Genomic DNA, 11,852 nt, shown 5'->3' on the forward strand with positions numbered 1-11,852 from the left:
TTAACGCTGTACAGGACTGTTAGATCTACCTGGATTCTCCTCACAGACTCACTAAAAACACCACAGGTGTGAGAGTGAAGCTCAGAGGAGCGTGGATGTGTTTGTCCGTGTGTGTTACATCATTTTTATATGTGCATGTGCTGTTTACATAACTGATGATGATGATGATGATGATGATGATGAGGATGATGATGTCCAGCTATTTTAGCAATCAGCCCTAAAGCGTTCATCTGCCAAAATTACTCGTACCCAAATAAACACAGGGTCCTCAGGTCACTACGCTACTGTCTTCTGGAATTTAGTCAATAAGCAGATCTTTTATTGACTTTCATTGAGCCCGACCCATAAATTGTCCTTATGAGCCTTAGTGTAAGTCCTGTCACTGTCTGTCTGCCTGCCACGGACTCTAGCTCACTTACTAAAGACTCCATTTCCCAGCATGCACCTGCGTCTAACCTTCAGGACATTCCTGATCAGTGTTCTAGCTCGCCAGCCTTCTAATCAGATTCACCTGGCTCCCAAAGTATAAACAGCCTCTGTTTTAGTCTCCCGTTACTCAGTATTGAATCTATCTTTACAGCTCTTCTATAACATATTTCCTTGCTTTTTTCCTTTTTTTTTCTAGGCCCTTAGTTGTGGGTATGCTGTTTGTCTGTGCTTCCCTTTGGTTACTGATCTTGCCTGTTCCTTGACTATTTCTAAAAGTTTAACCCTCTACTTAATAAATTGTGTGTTTGGTATTTGTGTGTGTGTGTCGTTGTTTTTTCCAGTCTCCATGTATTACACGTTTTTTTTGTTTCTTGAGTTATTTGTTTATTTATGTTTATTTAGTGTTTTTTCAATAAATTCTCACACTTTCGCCTGCTCTCAACATCTCATTCCTGCTCCCTACCTGACATGAGCTCCCTAAAATAAAGGCCTTTTTTTGTTATGCAATGTCATTTTCTGGCCATCTCTTCAGGCCTTAGAGCAAAACATGTATTATATAAACATACACACACATACATACACACATATACACACACACACACACAGCTAAAGGCTCTCAAACAGGTGCACATTTGACCTTGCAAGAGGGCTAGCTAGAGGTGGAGGTCGAGGTGATGATGATGATGATGATACAGGTTATCTTGGCTTTGCTGCTCTCAGTGGAAAATTCCACCCTTTTCTTTTCTTCAATTTGTATTTGAAAGAACATGGTTAAGTGTTTAAGAGTCTGAAGAAGTGGGTGGGTCAAAAAATGCCTGCAGAAAAGTGTGTCACCTTGGATTAAAGACACAAAGGAGGGCCCTCTGAAGAATGGCAGCTGTTTAATAATAAATAAACCATCTTTGTTTCCAGGAAATTTGCAGATCTGTAGATCTGCCTGACTTGTTTAAAGGCTTTTCTGTGGTTATGATCCATCCATAAAACCTTTTTATTTTTATTATGTAAGGTAGCAAAATATTACGAGTTTAAATATCAGGGTTATATAGGGTTTATAGATCTATTGGAGACTCTTTTATGAGAGAAACTCTTTCCCAAATATTGTCTGTCAATAGGGACTGCACCTAAGTGGGCAGTAAAACATGACATTTTAAAATGTAATTTAATTACTTTCCCTTTTATTGGAATCAGAGATCAAGCAAACACACCATCACTGACCATCAGTAAATTTTACATTTCATTTGTAAATCAGCAGAGCAGAGCAGAGTCTGGAGGAAGAGTGGAGAGACACACTGTCCAAACTGCTTGAGGTTTAGTGAGAATTTTCCACCAATCAGTGATGGTTTGGAGAGTCATGTCTGTCATCTGCTGGTGTTGATCCACTGTGTTATATCCAAAAGTCTAAATTCAGTGCAGTTTTGTTTTCCCACAACATCTTACAGCACTTCATGCTTCTCTCTAATAACAAGTTTTATGGAGATGCAGATTTCATTTCCCAGCAGGACTTCCAGAGGCACACTGTCCACAGTGCCAAAAAAGTACCAATTGGTCTTATATAATATTCTAATTTTTGAGACACTGATTTTTTGGGTTTTATCATTGGCTGTAAGCTTCATAATCATCAACAATAAAAGAAATAAACACTTAAAATAGACCACTATGTTTGTTTAATACATCTATATAACATATGAGTTTCACACTTTGAACTGAATTACTGAATAAATCAAGTAACTTTTCTTGAGGATTAGTTGGAACTGGTTGTTTGAACTTTGGACAGAAAGACACCTCACTGTGGGATTGTCCAGGTGAGCTAATGAGCTGTGTTGTTGTTGCCATGATGTCATTGTGTTTATGGGGAAATGCTCTTATGTCAGAGAGAACTCTGACCCCAGTTTGTGAGCGTTTATGATGAAGTCATGACATATTTCTGTGTGTTCCAGTGAGTAATAGATGTGTGTAAAGAAATATTAATAGCGTTAATAGTATTGCAACTGCAGGAATGGTAAAAATGGCAATTAGGTCATTGAAAGAAAATGTGATATGTTATAAGAAAATACATAAAAACAGGGAAAGAGAGAGAGAGAAAGAGAGACAGAGAGATTGTAAGAGCAGTGGAGTGGACTGATGTTTGGGATGGTTGGCTGATAAAAGGTCACTTACTCAAAGATCACTGAATGATGACAGCGTGTATTAAAGTTCATGTGTCTTTAAATGTTTTATGTTCAAATGTTTAATCACCCAGTTCAGCTGTAAAGACTCATTTATTCATTCCTACCTTACATCCTGCCAAACATCTATTTCCATGCCCAGTTTGATAATTACCATTAATTCCATTTATATTGAAGCTCACTTTATATCAAAAGGGCATGGACAACTCATCCAGGAGGTCACAAAACAACCCAGAACAACATTTAAAGAACTGCAGGTCTCACTTGCCTCAGTTAAGGTCATCGTTAGTGCGTAAACTTGGGGTAACTGCATGGCCTCCATACACATGGCTGGGCACGTGCTGGTAAATGCACTTTACGCACTTTGTGGAAAGCTGTGCACCTTAGCCCAGCGTAGTTTTGGACAGATATTTCCAGTTACAGCTGAATTCATGCTTTTAATCGCAGAAAAACAAACGCTCTTATTCACCTTTTAAAAGGCCATTAAAGGGCAGATTATTGTCGTTTTGCTGTTTTCCTTGGGTTTTGAGTGATCGGCTGTGTGGGTAGGGATGGGGCTGGTTCATAACTACTCAAAAATATAGATTCTGGAATGATAGTGCAAAGCTCTGTATATTTTCAAAGAAAACCTAAACAAGCATAATGCATTTTGGATGTTTTGGAAATATCCAAAATGCAAAAAGTCAAGTCAAGTATTTTTATTGTCAATACTGCATATGTACAGAACATACAGAGCATTGAAATCACGTTACTCTCCTTCCACAAAAATACAGCAAGTACAGAAAATAAGATTATAAATATAAAAGAATGGGAGACACTATATGTACAATACAACAAGGACACAAATAGACATACGTTAGACAAAAGACAATAGTGCAAGTCATGTAGGCTGATGAAATTACAACAAGTTTTTGCCACAATCCAGAAAGAAGTATTTAATGCCACTACATATACTGTATTATCTATTAACACAACATTTAATTTAAATGTTTGAGGTATGTTTGAAAAAAAAGTGTGTAAAGCATGGGGGTGGAGGGATCATTCTTTGGGCTTCAGTGGAATCGAAAACCTTTCTTCACAGCCTCTGTAAAAAAAACTGAAGAAAAAAAGATTATGAGCAGGATACAGCAGGATACACCTTAATACACAAACAGTGCACACAAGATCTTCCAAGAATTTCATTGGATTTGGTGAAATCCCTCAAACAATCCCTTGTAAAAATACTACGGACTGCCACTTTAAAGCATATTGCGCAAAAATAACTTTTATGGAAATACAGAGAAATTATATTTAATTTTTATTCTCATAAAGTATAATAAATAGAAATTGCACTTTTAGTATTCTTTACTTAATTGAACATACTTTAAATGCTCTAAAGCTTTTTACACTTTTACAAGTTATATCTAAAAGCCTGAAATTTAACTGGCTGAAATAGCATTTAAAAGCTGTGATACTTCTCAAAGTGGGTGCCCAAACTTTAGCTTCAGGCTTTTTTTCTTTTTTGCAAAAAACAGTTAAAAATGTAACTTTTTCAGACCTGGGTTATCTCCAGTGATGGATAAAAATATATAAGAAAAACAGCTGTTTTCTGTCTGTAATGTCTGTAACAGAAAAAAAGGTTATAATATTCTATTATAAAATCTATTCACCAAATAAATCCAATTATCTAAAATATTTAGTTTTTTTTTGTTTTTTATATAAAAAATATTTTATATTTCATATTGACGTTTTTATTTCATAAACCATTCCTGAACAGGAAAATAAAAACATGATTAAAAAGTGTTCTAAATCACATGAATTAAATTAGTAAAAATTAGCTGTCACTTTCCCTCAATGGCTATAGTACTGGTGTTTTTCCAGTGTTTTTGCAGTGGGTGGGGCCCTGTTACTGTTTCTTTGGTTTATAAACTTGTTCATTGGCTGGTTCGTGGTCTATTCTGATGGACAACAGCTCCTAAATAGTGTTTATAATGTGCAATACATCATTTAAAATAATACAAATTTATATATAATGTCCATTTTAATGCATGCAGGGTCTGAAACGTTCATCCACTGCTGTATGTAAAGCTGTTAGTCTGTAAGAGTACAGTGTGAATGCCATTGACTGACTCATGTTCTACGCAGTTTACCAGGAGCATCTGTAAACATGGACAGTGTGTGTGTCAGGTGCGGGTGCAGGGAGGACGCAAATGCAAACAAAAAAGGATTTATTAAAGAAAACAAATACAAAATGCACATGGAATAAACTGAAAACAGGACTGAGGAAACTGGGGAACACATAGAGCACTGACAGACGATAAACGTACAAGGATCGACACCGGGGAAATGGAACACGGACCTTAAATAGAGGTGCACTAACACAGGAAACAGGAAACACCTGGGACGAAGGGGCGGAGCTACAAATGAACACAGGTGAGTGGAAAAAACACTGGGAATGAAACACAGAGGAGCCGGGTCACATGAGAACATACAGACAAGAGAACAGACAGGACATGACAGTGTGGCACTACTGTCAGATCAGCAGGCCAGATACAGACCTGCCAAACCTGCTGACACACCCTCTGTTCTGGCATGTGCTCATATATATGCTACTGGTACACTTGAGAAAAAGATGCAGAGCTGCAGAGTTCAGAAATCAATATTTGGTGGAATAACCCTGTTTTTTAATTGCAGGTGTTTTAATGCGTCTTGGCATCATGTTCTCCTCCACCAGTCTTACACACTGCTTTTGGATAACTTTATGCTGCTTTACTCCTGGTGTAAAAATTCAAGCAGTTCAGTTTGGTGGTTTGATGGCTTGTGGTCATCCATCTTCCTCTTGATTATATTCCAGAGGTTTTTATTGTTTGCTTTTCTATTATGATAGAACTGGCCCTCATCAGGACCACCCCAGGAAAGAAGACCAAGAGTTTCCTCTGTTGGACAGGATAAGTTAATCAGAGTTACCAACCTCAGACAACGCAAGTTAACAGCTGCCCTAGATAAGAGCAACTAATTGCTTCACAGAGTATTTTGGTTTGTTTAACACTTGTATCTTGTTAAATAACTGCCACAATGTTTTTGGAAACACATTTTTTGGAAAATTTAATGTTTAGAACAGTAACTGTTAGCCGGCTGGCTAGTGATGGGAGGAGAAGATGGGCCATCCTACCTAATTGTGCTCTCAGAGACTCAAGGCCATGAATGTTTATGGAATTAAAAGGGATATCCAATAAAAAAGGCTACACTTAGACAGTTGCTCCACCCTACAGCCTTATAGTGTGCTGCTATTGGTATTAAAATGAAACAGAACAATAGAGAAATTAACTTTTGGGCTACTAAAAGTTAGAAAGTGGCCTTGGACTGGAAAGTCACTGGTTTGATCCCCTAAAATGACAATGTTTTTAGGCAAAATACCGAAACCCAACTGCTTTCTGGGTGGGAACTGCAAGCAAATTTCTTTCTTTTCTGGCTTCCTGATGGATAACTCTGCCAGACTCACTGTCAGAAACTTTAATACATATTGAGGCCATTAATTGGTTTGCTTGCCTTCTTGCAATGGTGCTGTGCATTCATACTGCATGGTTGTCTAAAAACATGACCAGAGTGGACCTGAAACATGACAAATGTCTCAGGACATTTGTCATGTTTCAGGTCCTCTCTGGTCATCACATCAAACCTCCTCAAACACATAATTTTTTTCAATACTAGATGAAATATGCTGTGAGCTCAGATTAGGAACAGGATTGTATTTAGGGATGTTATTTGGGACAAGATCCTGTGGAATCTGTCTCTGTCTGCATTTCTGCCGTAGTATAAATAGATTTTTGGAGCAGTCTGATTTCCCCGTGGGTTTTGTGGGTGGTGGTAGTTTTCTTGTTGCCTGTGACCTCTTCCCTGATTCTCTGTTTATCGCAAAACGCCACATGTATTCCACACAGATTCTGTTGTAACTTTAGCCAGAGGATCACAGAGCAAATGTTTGGGCACTGGGTTAGAACTTAGTGACCTTTTATTAGCATTTGTCACAGCTTGTAAACACTGTTTCGAGTTTTTTTTTTTTTGCCAGTTTCACTAAATTTCACTAAATATTTGTTGCTTCACTAAATAACTCTTCTTTTTGTATGAAATCAACTACTGGTATGTTGAAACAATAATAGTTAGACATTTTAGAGCAGGATAGTCATGATGCTATGAAAGAAAACCACTAGAATCATCAGGTTTGGATCAGGTTAGCTGTGATGCTAACAGCTGGCTTTAAGAGGGTTGGATCTGGGATGCCAACAGGAGCGGATTTGTTCTTTATTTCCATAATATATCATATATTATAAAGGTAATATTTGTTATTATCTGTTTATTTGGTGGGCGTCCCTTTCTTTTCATTTCTGAAAGGTGGCAACCCTACCTTCAGCGTTGAAAAGTGGTTTAAATTTGGTTGAAGTAATGTCTGTTGTTAACATTTAATGTTAACAAATTTCCTAATGTCCTAAACTTTCTGCCTTTTGAAGCAGCATTTTACATTTCATCACCATATAATTTCTATTAGTTTTACTGTTTTAGTGTTTTTGAGATCAGATGTTCAGTAATCAGACTGGTAGTGGTGGGTAACATTCTTTATTTTATAGTTTTACTACAGTGATGTATGTTTACTGTTAAAACTCTGTTAACTATAGGATTTCTACTTTTAGCTACTAGTAGTATTTAAAGCGTTTTGTTTATAGTTGTACAGTTTCTACTTTTTAGAGACGTATATTCAGAGACAGAGAGAGAGAGAGAGAGAGAATAAAAATGTAAATTAAAAATATTTATAAGTGCATATAGTTTTTTTCCTCTTCCATACAATTGTGAACATCCTGATTGTGAGCTATGTTTTATTAAAGGTCACATCAATGTTGATTCCCTTTTCAAAATCAACACCAAATGCAATTATATTAATGTTGATTCAACGTTGAAATGCCTGCTGGGAAGGGTTTAAACAATTAGGAGTGATACTCACACAGTAATGCTTTAATGACAGCAGGGAAATGTCCTTTTATCTCAGGGACACATTAGACCAACCTGCTCTTCCACTACCAGATACAGAGAATATGACTCTTAATTTTCTTAAAACTCTACAGTGTGTAACACCTTTTTGGATTAATGAATGCCTCACGCATTGCAAATTAAGATAAACTGAGGTGAAATTAAATTCCATATTTAATAATTACTGAAATATTAAAATATTCAAATTATATATTGTAGAATAACAGCTTTCACTTTTTTTCACGAACCCTTCATTATCCTGTACAGTTGTATTCTCTCTCTTCTTTAATGAATGCACTATATTCATAAGTACTGTAAGGAGCTCCATCTGCTGGTGAAAAAGACAACTGAGCATTTTTATTTTTTTTGTCTGGACCTTTTATTCTTGACCTTGACAAACACTACTAGCCTGAACACAGACACACACCCACACACACTTAAAGAACAGTATTTGGATCCGAACATGAAAATTTTTACTTAATAATTGCGTTAATTTACGTTAAAAAAAACTATAAGCTGGGTCACATGTGCTCTCTTTTGTTATCAAATATTTATTTTCCATTTTAAAAAAACTATATACATCACAATTTCATATTATAAACTAAACTATATCATTTAAAACCCGCCACCCTATTAAACTCTCACTGCAAGTATACAGTTTTATTAACAGTAAATAAAATCAATTCATCACATAACGTCAATGTAGTTTTGCAAACTTATTATCAGCATATTCCCAATAACATGAATCAATCAGGAACATAAATATGAAAAGTTGAAAGATCCAGAGTAATAATCCACATCCATGCAGAAAATAAACCGTTTTCTTCAGATCAAAAAATGAGGGTGTTTCCAGTTAAATTCAGTGAGTTTTGGGTTAAAGTCTGATGGACTATTGACAATTTGTACACTTTTTTCCCATAGTTATATACCATAGAACATTCCTAATTTACATGCTAAAAAGTACCAATCAGGGCATAAAGAAGGTGAATAAAGGAGATGGAACAACATAATAAACTGATGTCCAGGGTTCCTGGAGGATGATATTGAAAGAAAGCAGCACATGCCACCATCCACCAGCAGAGGGCCTGGACACTGCAGTGGAAGAGCTGGTGGATCTGAGCTAAAAAAAAAACTACAAGTCCCAGAATTCCCAGTGGTTATCAATGTAGACCACAGCTTAAAAACCCCAGCCAAACCTCAGTTCTCTCTGTCGCACCTTTGTAGAGGGGTGACTGGTAACAGTGGATGAAAGAGAAAAGAAAGAAAATAAATCTTAAAAGAAACCACAAAAAGAGTAAAGGTCTCAAAGTGTTTCCTAAATTCTTTTTACAGAAAGTCTTTCCTAAGTTTCTTTAAATTTGTTTGGTTTGTATTTCACTTGCTTTGTTTGGGCCTTGCCATGCGGCAGGTAGTAGTGTAGTGGTAGCACACAGTTCATTTAAATCCCACTTTGGGCCCTACTTAAAAGTACAAATACAGAAAATTACCATTAACCACATACAGACTTATATATATATATATATATATATATATATATATATATATATATATATATATATATATATATAATATTGAATATGTTGAATAAATAAAAAAATATATGTAATAAAAATAAAAAAACAACAACTCTGCATTTGAGTCCATCTCCCCCACAACACTGTAACAGATATAATATAATATTATTCCAATTCATTTGACTGTGGGGAAGTTTATGCTCTGTGGGTTTGATGTGTTCCGAGAGGAAATGCTGATGTCCTTGAGAAATGAGATTAGCTACTCTGGCTTAGTTACACAGGTTGATATGGGGAATCAGAGCAGAACACACACACACACACACACACACACACACACACACACACACACACACACACACACACACACACACACACACACACACACACACACACACACACACACATCAGCACACAATTTAGATAAATAGTATGAGAGACGTAGTGCCTGGTACTGGTACTTTAATGTGTTGAGCTGGTTTTAAACTCCTTTCTTCCCAGCAGCAGTTCTGGAACTAAAACTAAAGTAAGTGTAAAACCATCTCACCATCTTTTTTATGATTAAAAGACAATGCTTTAAATATATGCGCTGCTGTTTAAATGAGACTAAGAGATAAGACATGCCATTGTAACATTGTAAGTCAAAAATGTAATATTTCTATATAGTTATAGATTCTCATCATAGATAAATGAATTGCATGGCAATTTTAGGCTTTCAGAGGTTTTCGTTTGGTTTGCTTTTTTAGTTCTGTCTAAACTAATTGCAAATAACAAGTAATGTTAGTATTTGTAAGTAATGTTAATGTCAGGAAATGACAATTACAAATATCAGCAGAAGACTTTTAATTTACATTTAAAATCTAAATTTAAAAGTCACGTGCAGGCATCTGCACTACATTAAACTTTATATCAAGACTACAGAAAAATATGAAATTTATAAAATTAACAGACAGAAAGAGAGGCTTTTGGTAAACAAGGTTTAAGTTAAAAGACTGACATTTCTGCTTTTATCTTTTAGCTGAAGAACAGACAGTTAATGAAGAGATAGTAAGATAAGTAGCATGACATCAAGCATTAGGCCTACTTAATTGAATTGAATTATTTAAATGAGTAGGCCATAATAAAAATTTAGTTAAAACTGGTTACTGCTGCTGAAAAAAAAAATATAGAAGTAACATAAGGTACTTTAGCATAATGCAAAATATCATTATGCAGCATATATTTAATTTTTGCTCAAACCAATACAGATATATTGCATTTACTGCTCACTTTACAGATATTATTTTTCCTAAACTGTGTTTCTTTTCTTATCTTTCTCTCTTAACAGATGACAGTGCCGTCTGATTGGTCCAACCTGACCTTGCACCTGCAGGATTCGTTAACGAGTGCAATAGGTGGTTTTCTGGAGCAGTGGAGATGGAACGTAACTCAGGCTGAACGTGTTCTGGACGCCCGACTGGCTGAGGAAAACTTCCAGAACGTGGTTTGGTACCTGGTGGTGATGATTGGCATGTTTGCCTTCATTGTGGTGGCCATTCTGGTGAGCACCGTGAAGTCCAAGAGGAGGGAGCACTCCAACGACCCGTACCATAAATATATAGAAGGAGACTGGAGCACCCAGCCTCAGCTTTAAGCCTACAACCAGACTTACGTCATCTCCAACCCCGGAACCAGGACCTTCCACGGGCCCGGATCACCATGACCGGCCCTGACCTGCCCTGCTGCTCGGCTGCAAGGCACAGTGATATACAGTACATCAAGTTTGTTCATTTAATTTAATACTAAACTAATTTTAGGTGTTGTTTTATGTCAGATTAATCAGATGCAAGAAAAATTTAAGATCTTCCTGCAGTAAATAATAAATATGTTGTTACTAATTACCAGTTGTTGTATAAATTATTTAAGTTTAACACTAAAAACCAATGCATTACACACAAATTATAACCAATAAATTAATTATGAAGCACAATCATGATGATGCATCATCATGCATAATCATAAAGATCAAACTACCATTCAAACACTATTTTTTTATTTTTCTATCCAGAGCTTTTAGCATGGAGTAAATTTTGTGCCAGCATAATTAAATTCTCACTTAAATTTTTAAGAATCCAAAGGAAAAATTCTATATTGCAAATTTAAAAGAGAAATAAATATAGCAAATATATATAATAAAATATACTTGGTTACTTTATTATAATTATTTTCAATAATTTTGAAAAAAAAAAAAAAAATCAGTTTGGATTTTGCCAGTCTTTGCTTTTATTTTGGATTTTGGATTATTGTGGATTTACATTATTACAATAAATGGCGTTACAGTATTACAGTACTATGGTGTTAAGTATACAATATTTAGATACTGAGTACAGAGTAACTTTATCTCCACCTTGTGGTGGCATCTAGCAAGACCCAAACTCTTCTTCTTCATACTCTTTCTAAACATAAGGAGTCATAAAAAAGGAGAAATAATAATAAAAACAATAAAATAACAATAAAAAAGAAATCACGATTAATTAAGGCTCAAATTAAGATTATTATAAAACAAAAAAGCTGATTGTTCTTTAGACTGAATGACTCACTGAATGGGAGTAAATTATTCAGAGGAACAAGTTAATTTCTAAACATTTTAACACACATTTAACTTGTAGCTGTTTATTTAGGCAAGTTTATTTATATAGCACCTTTCATACACAACGGTCATTCAAAGTGCTTTACAAATTAGAAATTACACAGAGAAGTCAAATTA

The 11,852-nt window shown here is 35.5% G+C and overlaps 1 protein-coding gene across 1 annotated transcript; it reads left to right on the forward strand.

The window, feature by feature from the left end:
* The first annotated feature begins 9,419 nt into the window (after positions 1-9,419).
* LOC103035942 (potassium voltage-gated channel subfamily E member 2) lies at positions 9,420-10,986 on the forward strand. Its single transcript, XM_049485171.1, is given in 2 exon segments — positions 9,420-9,632; positions 10,434-10,986. A coding segment is annotated over 1 exon segment (375 nt). The 5' UTR covers positions 9,420-9,632; the 3' UTR covers positions 10,809-10,986.
* The last annotated feature ends 866 nt before the right edge of the window (positions 10,987-11,852 follow it).

The sequence above is a fragment of the Astyanax mexicanus genome, chromosome 11 (assembly GCF_023375975.1).
Source record: "Astyanax mexicanus isolate ESR-SI-001 chromosome 11, AstMex3_surface, whole genome shotgun sequence".
NCBI lineage: Eukaryota > Metazoa > Chordata > Actinopteri > Characiformes > Acestrorhamphidae > Astyanax > Astyanax mexicanus.